Genomic DNA, 20,590 nt, shown 5'->3' with positions numbered 1-20,590 from the left:
ACACTCAAAGGCTTTCTTGGAACTACAAATGCAGTACAGCTTTTATCTTTTTACTTGATGTTGTTTCATGGTCCATTACGTGTACCTTAAATGATGTCCGATTTCTTAATTATTGCTTTTTATTTTTTTCAATGTTATTGATTTTCATTATAAATAACCATGTTCAGCTCCTGAGTCAAATACCTGGTGACTTGACCCAACCGATGCAGGATAAAAATGTCAGTTCCCTCTCAGGCATTTTCCTGAGTGAATTATGAGTTCAAGGTTTTATCGTTAGAATTCCCCTTCATGTGCCACACAAATTTACTCTCAAGTGGATTTGCACAAATTTGAAGTTATTTTCGCTATGTATTTCTTCAATAGTTTTATCAGTGTGCACATTATAAGCGTAACTGTGGGTTGAGCTTCTGAGTCGGGTTTGGTCTGATGTTTGCACGATTTACAACACGACAACAAAAATAATACAACATTTGCATATCAAAACCTGTACCCCTCCAAAACATCAGGTCATTCTGTATCTGTCGCTCTACACAACAGAAAGAGGAGCTTAACAATGTGCCACCGAGTCGGTGGAGGGAAGGGAGACGGATATTAGATATAATATGATATAATATGTAGTTAGATGGTTGGTTTTAGTTGTACTGTGTGTGTTCTGTATTGTTTGTATGGTTTTTCTGTTCTGTCTTGCCATTTAACATCAAACTGCCAAGGGAGCACAGACGGAAGTTAGCCTGTGGCTGCAATGTTGTGTATCCATGTGTAAATTTTCATCATTATCCTCTGTCCCTTCTTTTAAAGAAATGAATATAAAAATAAAACAAACACCCCAAGAAAGCACAATATGTGGTAACTTTATTCGACATTTTACTGGGCAGCAGTTATAGTTTTACTGAGCAGACGATTTAGACTTTACATCATAAAATATATCGTCTATCTCCTCAACAGTAGCTGGGTTGGTAGTTTAACATCCACCTTAAACGTTAATGGGGAACCCTCTGATGGATCTTGTTGAGAATGACTCACAGATGACCAGTGACAGAAAAGAGCTCTACAAAAAAGATCATCCTACTTTAAAAAAAAAAAAAATCTCTTTAAGGTTCTTTTTTAAATGAAACTTTTCCAAGTTTATCTCTTCAATCAAAGCAATTAGACAATCTGTGAGAGATGAAAATTAGATTTAATTGATCTAACGTCAATTCCTTGGCCTACAAATGAAGGTGATGCTCATTAGAGAGTAAGTTGTGATAATTACTCATATATAAATGAATAAATAATAACTCAAATATATATTACAAAATGTAACTGTCGCACAGAGGATTTCTGTTGACTCATTGCCATTACACCCTGAACATTCTTCTTTATTCGTACATATATTTTTGTCTTCTTTTCGCTTCTTCATACCTTCAGACACAGAAAACATTAAATCATCAAACTACTCAGCTCTTTAAGGTGAGGTTACAGTGTTTATACTGCGTATACTCTTTAAACATGGTGTTTTTTTTCTATTGCTGCTGGTATAAAACAGTACTGTTCAATAGGAACACAAATTACAGCCTTCAAAATGGAGGAGGCTGAAATTCTTAACAGGTTCAATCAAAACCGAACATGATAACCCCAATGGCGTATTAGACTCCACAAGAAATCTGTCACAGGTTCGAATCTTTCGGCTGACCGTTGTGTGCTTCTGCAACTCTGGCAACCCGAGTGCAGCGCATAGTGATGACGTTAAAGCGTCGCGACTCGCATGAAGTAAACTATGAGGCTAGAAACGTGACAGCGGAGGCGACATTTAGAAGAGGACGCTTTGTGTGTTGGTGTGACTAACCGGATACCATCATCACCATCAGTAGCGAGTCTGCCAGGAGTCAACATGAGTTCGTCAATGCCGCAGAAGCGTTACTACCGACAGCGAGCTCACTCCAACCCCATGGCTCATCACTCCTTTGACTAGTGAGTGGTGTGCATGTCTCACTTTCTGTCTGGTTCACCTGTGCAGGAGTACATGTAGAAGTGCTACAGGATTTATATTCCTTTATCAGCACCATTTATTTCCAGGAACTACATCGCTCTTGTTACTCTGACTAATACTTACCACTCCTGTCTGTCAGTCCCGTGTGTCCAGAGGAGATGGACTGGTCCAAGCTGTATCCAGACGTCTTCACCAACACCCCCCCTGAGAGTGAGACCCCACACGTTGAGTTTGCAGACATAGGATGTGGATACGGGGGGCTGCTAGGTACTGATGCTTCTGATCCGCTGCTGCTCATCGCTCTGCGTTGACTTCATGTCACTCATTTATCTCCTTGTACCCTCAGTGGAGTTGTCCCCGCTGTTCCCCGACAAGCTCATGCTGGGGTTGGAGATCCGGGTGAAAGTGTCAGACTACGTTCAGGACCGTATCAAGTCACTGCGTGTGTCACAATCAGGGAGCTACCAGAACATTGCCTGCATTCGCGGCAATGCAATGAAGTACCTCCCCAACTTCTTCTCCAAAGGACAGGTAGGTTTGCTGTGATAACCTTGCTGCTGCTGCGGCTGCTGCTGGTGGAGGTGGTGGTGGTGGGGCTGCTGCTGCTATTGAGGGTGGTGGTGGTGCTGCTGGTGGAGCTGCTGCTGGTGGAGCTGCTTGAGCTGGTGGTGGTGGTGGTGGTGGGGCTCCTACTGAGGGTAGTGGTGGTGCTGCTGGTGCCGTTGGGTTGGATGACCAGATGGAAGTGGAATTCCTCTCAGGCTGCGGTGGTAAAGTCCATTGATTGCATCTTTCAAGAGAGTTTGCTGTCATGCTCTTCTCATGTGGCACAAATGATCTTGAAGTGTTGGAATGGAAGGACGTGCCTGATGTGTTCAGGATGCACAGCTGTATCGGGGGATTCCTATTGGCTGGTGTTTGCCTTGTTGACCACCATTGATTATTAGAGATCACATGCTCAGATGGCGTTGCCCAGTATTGATCTGTCGGTGTGAAGGTTTAACGAACTGATGTTTTATAAAGGACTAAAAGAATAAAGTAGCTGAGTTGTGCTTTTATTGTGGGAATAGAAATGGATCAACAATCAACATAAAAAAAAATCAGTATCAGCTAAAACCTGCTAGCAGCAGCATCATCTTTATCAGAATTTCAGTACGAAAGACAATGCGGTGTCATTATTTTGCTTCATTTAACAGTACAAATTTCTCAAGTTTTCATGTTGTCCAAACAAAATCCAACATACTTTCACAAAATGTAGCAAATTAAAGCAGACGAGTTAATGATTTAAATCAGGAAATATGTGATCCGTGACATGAAGGTGGCGTAGGACGTGATAAAGAACTGTGCTAACGGTGTCTTCCAGGTCTGTCGTCTGACATTTAGTTTAAAAAAAAAAAAAAAAAACACAAAGGTTTGCTTTCAAAGGACAGAGACGTTAAACGCGCTCACTTTCCAAGCTGGCCTGGCTTTTTCAATTCGGGCTCAACTCTGCTACTTCAAAGTGGATTCTGGTGATTCCGGAGCACCCAAAATGAGATTAAAGGTTCATTTCACCCAAACTTCAAATTTTCTTTTTTTTCTCTTTGTAATCTGTGTGTGTAGTTGAGAATTCTAACAAAGGGCAAGACTAGTCTTGTTGAGTCTGATGCATGGACTGTATGTGGGGATATGCTGCCCCCCCCCCCCTTCTTCTTCTTTTTTTTTATACTTGCTCCACTGGCTCCATTTGTTCTGCAAACCCTGCTGTGCTGTGGATGGTCCTTCAGGCATAATGACATAAACTCCACTGAACTGTTTTAAGGTACTTAGAATAAACCTTAAATCTCCTCAGACACATGGCTGGGAGACGACCGCCCAGCAGAGCAAACATATTATATTTTGGTTAAACCGTGAGCTCAACCCTGCAGCAGACACGGGTATTTATCGGTTTGTCCCTGATCAACGTCGACGGGAACACAAATCCCTGGTGAACGTGGTTATTTGGCTCCTGGTGCTTCCCATCTCACACACACACACACATAACCAGGGTTCAGAGCTCTGCCTTCAACACCCGTGGAGGAATGAAGGCTTTACCCCTCTGCCGCTAACCTCCATAACTTTGTCGTCTCAGCCACAAATTCGACCGTCTGGGTTGAAGCAGCAGAGCTCTTTACATCGTTTGTCTGCGCTGAGTTTGAAAAACAGACTCGGGCAGGAAACAGAAATGCTGTGACATTCCTTCATGCTGCTTTTACTGCAGATACCAAAGATTGAAGACGCTTCCCTCTGGTGCTGCTTTGATGACACCATTCACGTCTTCCCGGCACATGAGTGGCATTGAGCGTAACGCATTGGGGGAAAATAATCGAAAGTTGACTCCTCATCTCTTTACGGTGGGAACAGGATCAGTCAGCTTGTACTACCCGGGTCTGAAAGTCCTACCAGAGTGAGAGGGGAGAATCAGCAACTGCCGAGCCGGCCGGTGATGCTCGACTCTCACGCAAGCGTAACGACGAGGACAGATGCGTTTCTACCCGGGAACTGGGCCCAGAAAAAAAATCAAATCAAGGCAAAGCTTTGACTGCTATGAGCGTGTGAACGCGGTTCAACAACAAGCGGACACATCTTACATATCTGACACAGGCAAAGTCAACCGAGCCGTACGAGCTAGCACCGGGTTCGGGTTGTAAGAGGAATTTGGCTGCGCTGACTTGAATGTGCCTCCCGCTGTCCCCTGCCTAGGAGCTTATAAACACAAGCCTGCACTTCCTGTAATAAGTTTGAATTAATGCTGACACACTGTCCTGGCACCGCCGAGGTAATAAGAGGACGCAGCCCAAACCTTTCTAACTAAAAGTAATTACTTTCCTCAGGTTTAACATATGGACTTAATTAATTTATATGGATTGCTCAATAAATCCAGGATTTCACAACAATGGGGTCATTGACTCATTTAACGTGCAAGGCATCGCATCAGCTGAGTATTGAGCAGTGCAAGACACTTCTTATCCATTCCACTTAGCTGCAGTAATCTATGACTTGTTAAAACTCACATTAGATTACACAGTGGGCTTATTGTCCCAGGGTTAAATAAGGGACCCCGGATTAAATGTTCACCTCAAACGCCCTCAATGAAAGGGGGGGGGGGGGGGGTAATGAGCTGCGGACTAACTGCTATAGACGCATTAATGGAGTACAAAATGTATGTTGCTGCTGGTGACATTTATTCTTGATAAGGATGCACAGTGATACTGGCACATCATTGATATCGGCAGACATTTTTCATTTTCTAAATATGCTGGTATTTGTACCGGCTCAGTTTTGCTCAAGTCTCCTCATCTTTACTCGTCACTCACGACGGGGGAAGCCTGCAGCAGCTGTATCATTTATGGGCTTCTCAAATGTTGCTGTTGTTGTTACAATTTGCAACTTTCATCACATGTATTTTTCAACATGTTGATATGATATCAACCTACTTTAACACTGATAAACCACCATAATCATCGGCTAAATCGGTTGTAAAAGTATCGGAATACACAGCAAATGTCAATCTAACCAGCGTGTTGGATTCATCGTCTCCCCCTGCAGGAACTCCTGGTCCAGTTGGGCGTTTAAGTCCCGTTAGCTCATGTCACCTGGGACCGCGAGAGATTTGTAATAATTACGGAACTCAAATGTGACTTCAATCCCGTGTGACTCTTTCATTACTGTCATTTTTAAAGCGAAGAAACAAACAAACCAAATAGACCCTGAAGTTTCCTTCTGTGTTCATAAAACACAAAAATCTGGACGATTTCAATCCTGCGGGGATCGACAGTCTCACGAGGCAACTGCGAAAAACAGTGTTAATTTTCAATTTTGTTAATTAATTTGACTGTGTGGCAAATGATGTATGTGGAGTTTCCATTTGGGCTTCTTACAGAGCCGAGATCGAACCATGTTTCAGAGGAACGTCCAGACATTTGGAAGCTTTTATTTTCATTTTGTAGATTTACTTCACAAGAAGCTTCATTTCCTCAAAGTCATTCATAGACTTAATTTAAAACAAAACAAAACACAAAGCTCGTATTATAAAGCAGATGGGAACAATAGTACAGACTTTCAGAATAAAGCTATTTTCACTCCTCTTTGCTCTTTTTGTTTCCAAAGTGGAGAAATAAAAGACCCCCACCCCCCACCTCCAGACCAGCCCTCCAAGTCTAGTCTCGTTCCAATCCCTCTCACATGCATGATGTGCTTCAACTGTTGAAACAGCATATTTTAAAGACCTGGAACCCCCCCGCCCCCACCCCTTCGTCTTTTTAAGTACATTTTCTAGCCCCCCAAAATAATTCAACGTGTTAAGGTTTTTCCATTTTCCATCAGCACTGAATCAGCCCCCTAGGCAGCAGCAGCAGCAGCAGTCCCCCGTGATTATCCCACATCTTTCTGTCTATACCTGGCTTTATTTATTTTAACTAATAAAAAGTTACGGGAGTGGGTTTAATGTATCAGCCAGACTAATATCAATGGAGCCTGCACTTGTCAAAGATAGAGACATGGGGCGCTTTCTGGAAAAAAAATGAAGGGGAAAAAAAAGAAAAATCAAAGAGGAAAATTCCAGTTTTGCAAGCCGCTGCGCTTAACAACTAACCACAAAGTATAAGGTTGGCCACGTTTAAGTGGTGACATCCATTCATTCGGAGCTGTAGTATCAAAGTTGATACTGTAAAAATAGGATTTTATTTTGACTTCATTTGTGGGAAAGTAATCAAAAGTAATCAGAGCTAAAAAAAGAAGCGGCTTTACAATCCGTGTTAACTTTACGACTTCTGACCATTTTTTCCCCCTTGGTCTTTCAGCTCAGCAAGATGTTCTTTCTCTTCCCTGACCCTCATTTCAAGAAGACCAAACACAAATGGAGGATCATCAGTCCGACGCTGCTAGCAGAGTACGCCTACACGCTTCGAATCGGGGTACGTAAGTCCAGCACTGCCAATCATGAGTCACTCATTAAACATTTCAGATTCTGACATTCAGGCATTTGGTGGACGTTTACCTCAGGTTTACCTCAGGTCGAAGACATTTCTTTATAAGCGCAATGATAATTAATGAATCAACAAAGAGCAGAGTGTTCACTGACCCGCTGCTCCCGTTCGGTGCCTCCATTAAACCTTTTTTTATCTGTTTTTCTTTTGTTTTTGTTTTGTTGTTTAAACAGTAAATGATATTGTGACCGTACGCAGCCAATTCCAGCTCTGAGTTGCAAAACTTACTGAAACGGTTTTTCCAAATAAGTTGGGGGCCAGTTTCAGCTGTATGTTAGCTGCGTTTGCTAGCTAACTGAAGAAAGAGGTCGAAAATTTACAGAAAAATAAATCCCAGGCGGGGGATCGGATGGAGACCCTTTCCATCAGCGTCTGTCACAACTTCAACCGATGAGATCAACCAACTGACAAAGACTCTCCAGTTCCATTAGAGCTGATGCTACAGTAGCATCTATGCTAACCACTTCAAGGTGCCACCGTTGTTGTTTTTAACAGATCTTTTTATTCTTTTTGTCAGAATTTTTTTATTTTTTATTTTGTATTTTGTTGGGGATGAAACTTGAAGCCTGGCGAGATTCTCTGGTGAATCCGGCGGCCTCACAAGCTGAGATGAGCTGATGTTTCTGCTTGAAGTTGGTGCACTCATCACAGTTCACTTTCCAGGACAGAAAATGATTGGATTTTTGGGGGAAAATACAAAGAAATTGTATTCTTTTTTTGTGTGGCATATATTATTGAGTAGTTGACCGTTGATCTGAACTCCAAGGAATCTTTTTTTTTTTCTTTTTTTTTTTTTCTCTGTCTGTTGCACTAAGAATTGGATTTTATTTGAATCCAGCCACGTCAAATTAGTCAAATAATAAACTGCTGCTCTGCTCACCGTTTGATCAACCAATGGCAGCGTGTGGAAACCCTTGGATTCAGTGAAATGAAATTGAGCAACCAGTTTGGCCCTGCAGCTGTTTGACATCTGTACACACCCGGTTCCTGCCTGTCAGAGCAGCGCTGGGACACTTGAATAGGGCGAGAGCGCTGATGGAGAGTGTGGGGAACAATGGAAGGCCTTGTGTCTAAATTTGGGTTTATCGTTTTTCCCTCTGGTGTGCTTGCGTGTGTGCATTGCATTGCTGTGTGTGCGTGTCTCCATAAGGGCTTTCAGTATGACATGCAGCCACTACTGTACCAGAGTGTGGGGAGGGAGACAGTTGGGAAAAGGGTTCATTGACTGTTTCAAACCAAATCCACCTGAATGTCCCAACTATTATATACCTATTAGTGACTCTCCTCAAATTCTGAGTAGTTGTCAAGGTTACACATGAAACAGGTGTGCAAATAAAACGCACACACACACACACGCACGCACGCATCCACATCCTCATCCTGGCTTCTCTGAAAAGAAAAGGTGTACGTGCGTTATGCACATTTCTGTGGAAATGTGTGCCACTGCAGAGTTTTCACAGAAGCCTGGTTCCAGTCATGCTATCTGTTCAGCCTCTAAAGTAAAGTACAGTGACATAGGGGATTAACCGCTGTGTTGTCTGGAGGTTATTTTTATCTTTCTAGCGAGGATCATTGCTCTCCAGTGGTGATGAAACCACTTAACGCAGACCCGATCTGTTTGACATTTTCAACCTCGATAGAGAAAAGTCGTTAATGCCGATTTGATTAATGTTCTCGTGATGTTAAACGAATCCATATTCAGCCGCCATAGTTTTGTGTCGCGGTACGTGCAGAGTTGTGTTACTAATCTTCCCGTGTCTCGCGTGTGCAGGGTTTGGTGTACACCATCACAGATGTGGAGGAAGTCCACCTGTGGATGGTCAAGCACTTTACTGAACATCCTCTCTTTACGCGCGTCCCAAGTGAAGAACTGGTACGTGGAGCCTTTGTCAACCTGTTTGCACATGACAACAATGTCCAGAATGTTTTTTTATTTATTTTAATGGTTAAGTTTTAATGATTTATTTTAACACCCGTATTTTTGTTGAGTTCTGGCAGTTTTTCGTGTTATAAGTATGTGCTTAGGCCAAACGTATTGCTGTTCATCTCGCTCAGACAGCCTCCTCTCAACAGGTCGATGATGTCATCATATCTCGCCTGGGAACCTGTACAGAAGAAGGAAAGAAAGTGCAGAGAAACGGAGGGAAGAATTTCCTCGCCGTTTTCCGGAGGATTGAAGATTCAAACCGCTAAGTCTCGGATATGTGATGAAGATGCAACAGTGAGGATGAAGATGATGATGGCCGTTACACTGAGGGATGCCAGCGCATGAGCGGGGACGTCTGCTGTCAGTGGACAAGCACATACATTGTTTTGTGTTGGACTTTTCTGCAAATTTTATCTACTTTTATTCTTCATCAACAAGGAAAGCAAAAGATCTCGATTGAGACGCGGAGCTTTCGTGTTTCCTTCTTTTCCAATGTACTTATTTAAACTTTCTCCAGATTCCTTTATTGAGCCTTTCGATTTTCTGTAACGCTCAAAAATTCTTTTCAGTAAAACCACCTCAGGTGAAACGTTCGTGTTTGGGTCATTGTAGTCGTCATCATCACAATGCAAACTGTTAAAAGTGCAATATGCATTTAATCTGAAAGTACAGAAGCTGAGAATGAAAATGCCTGTAATTACTTTTTATTTAAGATCACAAGTTAATGATTGCATTCACCAGGGACTTAACCTGATACGCTGCTTTGTTTTCTTGAGATCGCAATAATTAAGGTGAGATAACAGAGTTTTAGAGTCATCACGAGCACGTCTGTTCTCAGCTTCTGTATAAAAGCTGTATTCTTGCATAAAAATAAACTTAAAAAAGTCTTTCCAACAAAATAGCAGCACCAATTTAACTTGATAACCACGCTGAAAAAAAACCTCCAACACAAATAGCTCCAAAGTTATCCAGCTGCCTTGAGTCTTCCTGCTTCACTAGACGGCGTTCCGGTGTTTAAGAACTCGTGTCAGTTGTCGTGGTGTCGATTCACGGTATCCCAGCCTGAAACCCACACCGCCGCGGCAGAAGTTTGCCAACCATCTTCATCTTTCTCATTTGCTTTGGTTTTGTTGTGCGGTCTTAAAAATAAACCTGCAGGCTGAGGCGGGAAAAAGACTGACGCGGTGATGAAGTTGTTTGAATTCAAGTAAAATTTAGTTTGAAAGCATTTTAAAAATGAAATGGAATAATTCCAACGTGTGCTTTGTTAAAGCCACGCTAACGAGAAACCATGCAAATTGACACGTGACACCCAGATGTGTCTGGTAAATTCCTTTTGGAACCCAAAACGTGTGGAATTTATAACAGTCTGTTGCCTTCGGTGTGCATTTTCTCATTTTGCTGTATATCACAAGTTGGTCTTTTAGTCTGCTGCTGCTGCAGGGGATGGTGATAAAGAGCAGGACAGCACACGCCTCCAGGATAAAAACCAGACAGCGGAAAACCTACAATTATGGCAGACAGTTAATTGAGGTGCTTGAGCAATGTTACCCAAACATTGTGTTTTTTTTTTATGATCTGATCTTATTGGCATTATTTTTTGCCATATTTGAGAGTTTATTTGTTTCCTAAATTCAACAGAGTGGAATTTTTTTCCTTTGCCGACCGAATCTTCTCTCATTCCAGCTGGTGTTGAAACAGATCCGCCGGTGTTCAAAGAAAAACAAAGATTCGGTCGACAGCCAGTCGCGGCGCGCCGGTCCATCTGTGAACGCAACACAGTCTTCATGATCAGTCGTGCAACAATGGTGAGGATGAAAATTGTAAAACACTGTCCCAAAATCACACCTACACATAGACGTATACGTATCTTGAAACCTTTCCGCCCTGTCATTTAAAAGCGAGACACAAACAAGCATCTTGCCCTACATTGTGATATTGTTCACACGGGGAGTAAAGAGAGCAATATTTCATATGAACTGAAACGGTAAGAAAGATACCAACACTTGATATTTCTAAAGCCGCATCCTGTTGCCTTCAATGACGAACAGGCAAATCCACCATGAGTCTCAGAAAGAACAGTAAGAGGGTGTTTTATTGCTAATTTTTTTGTTTTTTAAAAAGAAAGGTACATTTCCCCGCTGGAGCCATTCCGTCACGTCTACATGTGCTTGTATAAATACGAGACGTATTCACACAATTTTTATGGTGTGAAATCATTTACCGGTCCCCTCCTTCGTAGCTGTGATGTGTTGGGGTGTTATCACTTACCATAGCCATGTGGCGCAAAGCCATTGGAGGCAGCCAAAGTACATCATTTAACATTTTAGTACCATCGGGCCATCAAACAAGAGTTTAATTGAACATGTTGCAGGGAATCAAAGCGGAGGAAGCTTAATGATTAACATTTGGCAACGACTGTGCGCCAATGTGGATGTTGCTCTTTGTTTCATACCAAAAGAATCCGTTGCATCTGGACATCAGTTATTGGGGTCAAAAGTTGATCCCACTGATCGTGTTTACAGAGACAGCTGTCCACCACTGTTGCCGCTCATAATCGAAATAGCCCTGTATCCATTTTACTCCCATACGTCCTCCAGCTGGACGTTTGCCCGTCACCTTAAAGGAGAATTACAGTAGGTTTTATTTTAGTAGACCGAAGTCTGCAAAAATGTTTCATTGCAAACCTGAAGATTATGAGAGACAGACCTTCCTCCAGGCTTGCTCTGGCTTCTTAAATGATTTGAGTTTTTTGCAGTTACCTCACCATACTATTGTGTGTACCGATACCAGGTCAACACCATAACCCAATAACTTGACCTCCGTTCTGTCTGCCTTTGAAGTTGTATTTCTCTTCAGGGCAAAAAAAAAAAAAAAGAGGGGGGGGGGGGGCTTTTGTGTCCGATTTCTTCTCCTGTTTCTCTGGTAGAAATCTACTAAATCAGCCTGAGCTCTGATGACTTTTCTGCTCTCATGCAATAAATTTTTAACCTGATTGCTTAAATACTTTATTTGATAGAACCATCTGAGTGGCTGCACGCTGAAACCGTTAAGAAAAAGACAGACTTTCTCAAAATGCTTGGCAGGTGATAGCATGAGCTATCGCTCTCTGTCCCGGGCTGACTTTTCTTGAACCAGTCACATCAGCGCACTGACACTGAACCTGAAGCCAGTCAGTAGAAGAGCGAGAACCTCTTTTCTTCCATGGTGTTCTTTGCTCTTCTTTGAAAGAAAAAATAATAATCCCCAGTTCAGATGAAGCTGATGCCATCGCAGCATGTGTGGCAGCCTCTCCAGGAGCCGCCATTGTTGTTTTGAACATGCAGACTCATTACACCTAAGCCATGATTGTAGCTGAGAGCGGTTCCTTTCTAGCATGCTTGACGGCTGCAGCACTTTTGGTGAGAGCAGTTGAAGCCTTGCGAAACGAATTCTCGCGTGATCTTGTAGTCTTGCGAATCCTGCTGCCTCATGTAAAAAGCTCATCCGTGCAGGTGGGAAACCGGCAGTCCCACTCCTGTGCAGACCAAACCAACCTTGATGAAGAGTATTGTGTGCTTGTGGTGTGATCAACATCGATCTGTTTCTGAGCTCAGGCGGGATTTTGGTTACTCAGTGTGACGGCTTGCATCATAGAAAAGGAAAATATATGCGTGCAAAAAAAGTACAAAAATGCATTTGTCAACAACGCCAGACCGGCTTTTTCTACTGTTTTGCTCCTGCTCAACACATCTGACCAAAGAGAATTAACATTGTGCAAGATGTTGGAGCAAAATTGCTCTTCGGGTAAAGCGTCCGTCACGTTGGACAATGGACATAATCTTTCCATAAAGTTGTTGACAATCTTTGCCTCTCAGTAACAAAAAAGAAAAAGCGCTTTCCGAAGACATTTTTGACACAAAGAGTTTCCCCGTCTGATCACTTTGCAGTATTTGGCACTTGCCAGCAATCGTGTTCTTCCTCTGTTCCAATAACTTTTGTCCCTATTAATGATTTAGACCCCAAAAATGAGAAAATAAGGCTCAAATTTCGGAATAACAGAAATATCCTTTAAAGTCAGCCCTTTGCCAGACTTCCGCAGAAAATCCTGACACATTCCTTCCCACACTAATAACAATCCTGATGTGATTTATCCAGCCTGAAGGCCCCTCAACTCAACAAAGAAAACCTGTGACTACTCATAGTCAATGAGAAAAAAAGTCTCTGTCTGTGCTTTACACAACAGGCTCTACCTTACAATGGCTCGGTCATTTCTCCACCCCCCCAAATCAGATTGTGCGACCTAATCAAGCTAATAATTTAGCACTTAATAGGATCTAGGAACATTCCGTCACATCCTTCAGTCTGCAGGCCCTCCTCAGACTGGAGTCACTTCGCTGGTCTGATCAGGTCGAAAGTAGAAAAGTATTTGCTCCAAAACATCACCTCTTTCTATCCTTAATCACATCAAGACATGTATTTCTCTGAAAAAGAAAGAAAGAAAAAGAAAAAAAACACCATCTGTTTCTTCTTCTCCATCATTTATGAGGCCCTGTAAGGTCACAGGAATTATTTGTAACCTCCATCATCAGACTGCAGTAAGTGACCCAACTGGCTGTTGTTGTGCTCTTAATTTACCATTTCTAACCTATATATACTAACAAGGTTTGAAGTGGTAAAACTACAGGGACTATTTTTGCATGCACTCAGTATTCCGCTATTGTGCTTTTTTTTGGCCCTTATACTGAAAATAATAAAATACCAACTACCCTGTTAGCTAAAGAAAATGAACAATACTCTAATAATCCTGCTTGCATGCAGTAAATGATGTAAAGTTTACAGTTGTCTCCCTCTTGTCCGGTTACAGTAACACACATGATGATACTTTTCAACGTGATGTCTCTTAATCTGTGCTCGTGAAAGAAAGTGTAATTCTACTGTTTTCTTCCTTCATTGTGATGTTTAATTGCTAAGAAGACTTTAGCAGTTTGAGTTTTTGTATTTATGCGCACAGATTAAAGCAGAATTTACATGATAGAGAATGTGAAAATATCTATAAGCCCTAAAATCTAAACACACACACATGCTCCCGTATGTTTTCAAACTCTAATATATACATTAGCAAATGTGCACATTCACGCAGCTAAACATCCAGTAAAAATCATCATGTAGAAAAAAAACAAAACAAAGGTAAATAAAGCCGGTGCAAACACCTTTCCTGTACAATAGAACTTTTCAGTTCAGTGTTTATTCAAAAAGACGCTGCTAAACTGAAACGTTGAAGGAAATAAGTAAGATTCATATGACACAAACCACTTTTCTTGTGCTTTTTCTAAAACAGTGTGGAAATCTTGACCCGCTCTTCCTATTTTGTAATGATGAAACCCACCCTCTCAAAAAAAAAAAAAAAAAAGCGAGTGTCTAGGGTTGCAGAGAGAAGTGAAACAATACAGCTCTCTTTATTACAAGTTCCTTTTTGTTCCACCACCATATGTAAGTGATAAATAGTGGGGGAAATGTGATCTGCACGAGCTTTTCAAAGTAATCTTTGCTGCTGATGGACACCAGTAATTATTTTGAAGTGGAGAGCAGCTGCAGCCCTCTCAGGGTCTCTAACTGTTTACACCTGCTGCTCATGACATCATAACTGCTTCATTCTTTAAGTCAGCTTGCATCAGATGACCAAAATATGACACTGTGCCAAGCGATCAGTCATCTGGGAATAAATTAGCCCGTATCTGTGCTTTTTCCCTTTTATGACACAATTTTATGACGTGGTTTACCCTGAAGATTCAGCCCTCCGAACCAATCTGTCATCACAATATTAACATAAAACTCACCTCTCCTTGTCTCAAAGCTGAGGTGTCATGATTGACGGCCTGCTATCTTCCTCTCACCAGGTTGCCTCTGTTGCGCTGTGTTTGTGCTGCGCAACACAAGAAGAGCCAAGGCCCTTAACTGGTACAGAGTGACACCCGACACTCAATGCAGACCTCAGCTCAACTATAATGCCCTTCTAGCAGATCTCACAGCATGAAGAGTGAAACCATTACAGATGTTGCAGAATGTGCATCTGGTTTTCTAACCTTAAAAGGGCACATTTTACTTCCCATAAGTCTTCAAGTCTTTTTTAGAGCAGAAAAGGGGGAAAAAAAAAAATCCTTCAGTCACACTCTTAAGCGTTAAATTTAATGTCAGTCTGCATGTGTACCCTGAGCGGTTGATGTAAGGAGGCATGACAACAAGTCTTAAAGATTGGGAGATTAACCAAAGATCTGGTTAATCTTCCACCATACATCCACTCTTACACTCTTAACTTTAGTGGGTGTTTGGGGATTTGTGTCCACAGTGAAAGAGTGTAATGTTTGGCTACACACTGACTTCTGAGTCCGCATCCCTCTGCTTGAACTCAATAAAGCCTCTGCTCCTTTTCAGCCGCTGCATTCCTCTGAGGAACTGTCGTCTGGTGTTGCCGCCCCAACACACAAGGCAGTCTCAGTCCAGACTGTTCCCCTTTGTCTTCCGCCAAATGTGGAATGAGCTATCAGGCTATCAGAGCAGTGTAGTTCTATCTATAAGAAGATCTGTAAAGCACCATTGACCCCCCCATGTCTCACTGGCCTACGCTCGCATTACTCCTGGTCTGCACCCGCTTATGTCATCAATGAGCTGTGCGCGCCTGGATAATTGGTCGGGAATCTTGTCGTTCAGGATTACAGTGAGTCACAGGGGTGGGATGGGACAGGTCACTGTAAACACTGTAACACACTGTGCCATGAGGCGAATAGCGTGCACCCCAAACCGTAGCTCTGCTACTTGGTTTGACAGACGGACAGACGGGCGAAAGACGAGTAGCACATAACAATTATGCTCATGCTGCAACATTGCTGTTACACATCTGGACACTTTTCATACTCCATCTGCCAGAGTTCGCCCATTTGCTGTATGTAAGCATACGGCCAGCACGCACATAGCCACTGTCTATGTTCTGTGAGTTTGCTAGTGCATGTGTAACCGTACCGTGCCACAGACTGCGAAACATATGTATGTAACATTAGTAGAAACAAATACTCATCTCAGATGATGCATATTAGCTATAATCTGCCCTTTGACACACAACACTCTTCAGGATCCAGCATCTGCAGTTTGATCCAGGGCACTTTTAAAAATTGATCCTACTAATATGATCCGTCTTTCCTCTAAATTCAAGCAAAAACCATTGCTTAGTTTTTGAGATATCCTGCTAACAAACAAACTAGCAGACATATTTCAATGTTCAAATTCCTTAGGAAGGTCATGACGGCGTTTTATGAGATGTCAACATTATAGTTAAAGTCTGGTAAGGGTTAGGCACAAAAAAACGCTTGGTTTGAGGCGGATCGTGGTTTGGGTTTTTAAAGCCCTGGTTCCACGAGGTTGGAGTGATGGACGGGTCGATGAAACACTGCAGTTGTGGTCCGGTTGAAAGCCAGTCTTACCTTGAGAAGAGGCTGATTTTTAGGAGATTTCATGTTAAACCGTCTTTTCAAGCCCCAAACTCTGCATTTGTGTGCTACCCATAGTGGTTCAACCACTCAAGGACACACTGGAGCGACGTTGGCGCGATAATAAGAAGCTCCTTTTTAAAACAACAATGGCGGCTCTTGGAGAGCTTAGCATAAATGCTACTATAGCATAAGATAGATCAGAGAGATTTATGATTATTATGGGAGCCATCATACATCACTTGCATCCAGTCAGGGTACTAATTTAGGAAATGCGGCGCTCTGGGTTGTGTCAGACGATCTTTGCAAACTGGGTGGTTTGACTTTGAGGACTTTTCTAAATGTGGTGAGATTATTTATTCAAATCATTGAACTAAGAATAAACAATGAAATTTGATATATTGCTTATTAAAAACTCACACAATTGCAAATTCAGACTCATTTGCTGGTTTTCTGCCCATAGACCTTTTGTGATAAGGGCCTGGCAAATTGAGGCCTTCAGTGTTTTTTCATGTCTTACTTCTATCATGGGTGGAGAAACAAAGAAAAGATCGTTATATGTCTCGTGTACCGAATGCTGCAGAGTACATACATCGTATTATACAGATGCTGAAAGTCTTTCTCACACGAGTACAGATGGTGTCCAGATGTGCTCTTAATTCAACAAATGCCCTTCACCACACCTTAAATCCCTACAGATGGGTGACAAATAAAAGGATAAAAGGAAAAACCAACATAAAGTATCCCGGCAAGGCGATGGGCAACCGTGAACAGCTTGATTTGGTACAGAATGCTCCGAACTCCACTGGAGGAATGGACACGTCTTCCAAATGAATGTCCTCATTTGGTGTTTCGATTACGCTTGAAACCCTTCTAACATTTCTTCACAAATGTGCTCAGCCAGGTTGAAATCTACAATTGTGAAGACCGTAAAATATGATTCATCATCATTTCCATATTCAAACCCTTGACTGACCTCGCTTGCCTTGTAAGAGAGCATCTGCATTCATGATGTTCCTCCGCTCTTCAGGCTTTTTCCTTCAATCAACCTTCTCTATTTTACATGATGAAACATAAAAAGCTTTTTTTTTTTTTTTTTTTTTTTTTTAAAGAACAAAACAATGCAGTGTTAATCAGTTACTGCACATATGGCAGTAAGAATCACCTATCGTCATATCCTGCAAGCTCACTCGCAGCTGTTGAGCATTTGGCTGCTGTGTCTCTGTGCACACCTCAGATGTTTCACACACATTAACAAACACTTTATGTCTGAAAAGTCTACTTAAATCATCATAAACACATGCTGAGCTAGAAAGCACTCAGAGAGCGCATACTTCTGCCAAGACCAACTTTCTGCCCCTGGCACTTTCATGCGCAGGCCCTAATTAGTGCTGGAAGCAGCAATGAGTGAGAGCCCATTGAAAATATTTGGATTTTGCATGATGAAGGACAAGACTGATGGATGCGTATCACTCCTTCAACTAGGTGGCGCTAGAGAAAACACACCAACACAGCAAGTCCCCGCAAGGGATAAATAAAGGATTACTTACTTACACACTAACTATATAATATGTTGCTTGACTCCACAGGAAGACAGAACATAATAGTTTTGATGATTGTTACGTCAGACTGACTTCCTGTGACCACTAGGTGGCCCTGTGACCTAAACTCATTTTGCAGATGTTACTCCTCCACCAAGTAGAGTGAAAATTAAAAAAAAAAAAAAGTTTTAAATTTTGGATTTCTTTATCTTTTGTTGACTTAAAGAAACTGCAGGTTGTCCACTTTGCTGTTATGTATTATAATGAGTGATCGAGCTGAAAAAAGAATGAATAAAAATGTTACATTCCCTAAAGTAAAGAGAAACGCTAATGGAAGAGTGTGCACTGAGAATAAAAGTAAAGCCTGACATTGTTTACTGTTGCCGTTGCAGGGGTTCGTGCCAGCACACTGATCGCTTGTGTTGCTTGACTTTTGTGGGATTATGCACTGTGAGTAACTTTTGTAAGACTACATTGTTTGTTGAATGTGGGGTATTTAGTACTGCATAAGCTGTACTTGGAGTATGGAGGCAGGACAATAGAGGTTCCAAACACAGCCAATGTCTCTGTGGTGGAGATAAACTGAGTTCATACTTCAATAAATACGCACACAGAAATGGCCTAAAAGACAACAAGAATTTATTGTTTTTGAGATATGCAAATTGAATAATAATACACTCACAAAATCCCACGAACAAGGGAAACCAGTTTCTATCTAAAACAGCTGGGAGGGTTCAACTGCAGTTACAGGGTGTGGTCACACTAACTTCTTAGTTTTAGGAAGGATTCAACTGAGAGGAACTGCAGTGACGAAGAGCTTCATGTACTACATTACTGAACACGAAAGACCAATGTAACAGTCATTGAAAGACTGTGTGTGTGCGTGTGTGTGTGTGTGTGCGTGCGCGTGTGCATGCGTGAGTTTGTGTGTGTTTTGGGGGGCATCTAAAAGTGCAACATCATCACTGTCTGTTGAATGAGAGAAACTCATGTTTGCCTCTTAAGTTTGTCTGTGTCTGTGTGCGGGCCTGTGTGTGTGTGTGTGTGTGTGTGTGTGTGTGTGTGTGTGTGTGTGTGTGTGTGTGTGTACACACAAAGACACTTTCTCTTCTGAAATCACCAGACAGGCAGACTGCAGCCATGAACTTTAACATACTAGTCTGGGAGTAGGTTGCAGCCGTCCCCCTCTGGGCAGCAGGCCAATACGATGAGGGAAAATACCTCTCCGTCTGTCCCCACCACGCTCTATAGCATGATCTACTACTGGACCACATCAGTTCCCGCCACACAACAGCACAAAGAGGCCATTCTTTCAAAGGATTTCTTATTATGTTCTGCATAATCAATATCAATCCCTGAGTTCTGCAGAGCTAAACGATAAATATGTCTAATTTGGGGAGAGTTTAACCCTCGCAGTCGCACGCACATTAATTCTCGGGTGAACTGGCCATGCAGTGCTCACAGTGAGATGGAGTACATATTAAATGAAGCTGCACAAGCTCATGCATGTGACAGAGCTTGGAAATAAACTAATTTTACATCAAACTGAATTAAATCCGCATTCGGCTCTGTTTCTCGGTTGAATAAGTCAAGAAGTCCAGATTGTTTCACTCACTCTTTTAAAATAAGCAACAGAATCAACCCTCACTGGTAATAAATTTCATGTCTTCAGTGGTCCGGACAAAAACTCCATGACAAAAATCCACGTGAGGTAGGGCTGAGCTGCCACGTCTGTGCACTCCGCTAACTTATTGTCCCATAAGGACCAAAATTAGATATTAAAATGAGATAGAATCCTCTGAAAAATAACCTCTGGCTCACAGAGATTTAATCTGCATCCACATCGTGTGAGGTCTTAGATTACAAGGGAGGAAACCACAGATGAGCATCTGACAGGCTGTGACCGAGAACATGTGAATGTGAGTCTGACCAAACACAAAGATGAAGGAAAGGCTTCACTTGCTTAACATATAAAACCGCCTGCAAAGAGTCCGTCTATGCTTTTTGGCGTTTACGACTGCAAATGGATTTTATTTGCATTGAGTTTTTTTCAGACCAAAGTCACCCGTTTTTGTTTTTAAGTTGTTTATGTGTTGATGGTAATTTCGGAGGAAATTGTCTATCTGTCAACCTTCAAGATAACAACTTCAACCTGCGAAGTCATGTGTGCTTGTCTCATGTATGGAGGTTTTCTGACCGAGCATCTTTGCTCCATGCCCCACATTCATCCCCGGAACTCAGCAACACACTCTTTTGTGGTGTCTAAAAGTGAAGTGTGACTGAGATGTTCAAGTCAAGTACTGTAAATACTGAGGTCAGATAATGATACTGGGCATCAAAATGAGCTCTAAGTAGTAGCTGGAGCCCTTGTCAAGAGTTTCCATCCATTTTATCGTCATTGTGCAACCAAGCTTAACGTTGTTATGTCACCGCTATTTATTATGTCTGTCAAAGGTCATGTATCGGTTTTCCTCTTCCATCGTCACTGTGTCGAATAAAAAAACAAAAACATCTCTTGAACTTCTTGCAGACCCTGTTTATGTGTATCTCTCTTGAAGCCCAAATCCACTTCATACGGATGTTCACATTCCCATCAACCATTGCAAACCTCCTAGACCAGGGGTGGGCAACCATGTGATTAACACACCTTCAGCCACAGAAGAGTGTTAATCAGTGGAATCACC

At 42.1% G+C, this 20,590-nt stretch overlaps 1 protein-coding gene across 5 annotated transcripts; it reads left to right on the top strand.

Annotated features, from left to right (window-relative positions):
- Positions 1-1,056: 1,056 nt before the first annotated feature.
- On the top strand, positions 1,057-20,390 carry mettl1 (methyltransferase 1, tRNA methylguanosine). 5 transcript variants are annotated; one of them, XM_086199046.1, is made up of 7 exons: positions 1,057-1,234; positions 1,848-1,950; positions 2,109-2,236; positions 2,316-2,500; positions 6,790-6,903; positions 8,747-8,848; positions 9,049-10,710. In XM_086199046.1, exons 2-7 carry the CDS (start codon positions 1,871-1,873, stop codon positions 9,166-9,168), a joined length of 729 nt encoding a protein of 242 aa, XP_086055172.1. In that variant the 5' UTR covers positions 1,057-1,234; positions 1,848-1,870; the 3' UTR covers positions 9,169-10,710. The 5 variants fall into 5 exon arrangements, 3 of the variants coding, with proteins under 3 accessions (XP_086055172.1, XP_086055171.1, XP_086055170.1); XM_086199045.1 differs by lacking the exon at positions 1,057-1,234 and adding an exon at positions 1,339-1,449; XR_015112085.1 differs by lacking the exon at positions 1,057-1,234 and adding an exon at positions 18,299-20,390 and having other exon boundaries at positions 1,671-1,950.
- Positions 20,391-20,590: the final 200 nt, after the last annotated feature.

Source organism: Aulostomus chinensis, chromosome 3 (assembly GCF_037954235.1).
Source record: "Aulostomus chinensis isolate RoL2024-O1b breed Wild chromosome 3, RoL_Achi_v1.0, whole genome shotgun sequence".
Classification (NCBI taxonomy): Eukaryota; Metazoa; Chordata; class Actinopteri; order Syngnathiformes; family Aulostomidae; genus Aulostomus; species Aulostomus chinensis.
The sequence above is the reverse complement of the archived record's forward strand: the minus strand, read 5'-3'. Positions and strand labels throughout refer to the sequence as shown.

Excerpts from the sequence above, each read along its gene's own strand:
- mettl1 (XM_086199044.1), top strand. The coding sequence starts at position 1,871 with ATGAGTTCGTCAATGCCGCAGAAGCGTTACTACCGACAGCGAGCTCAC. Across the intron at positions 2,237-2,315 it reads TGGATACGGGGGGCTGCTAG|TGGAGTTGTCCCCGCTGTTC; the intron begins GTACTGATGCTT and ends TTGTACCCTCAG. Across the intron at positions 6,904-8,746 it reads CCTACACGCTTCGAATCGGG|GGTTTGGTGTACACCATCAC; the intron begins GTACGTAAGTCC and ends TCGCGTGTGCAG.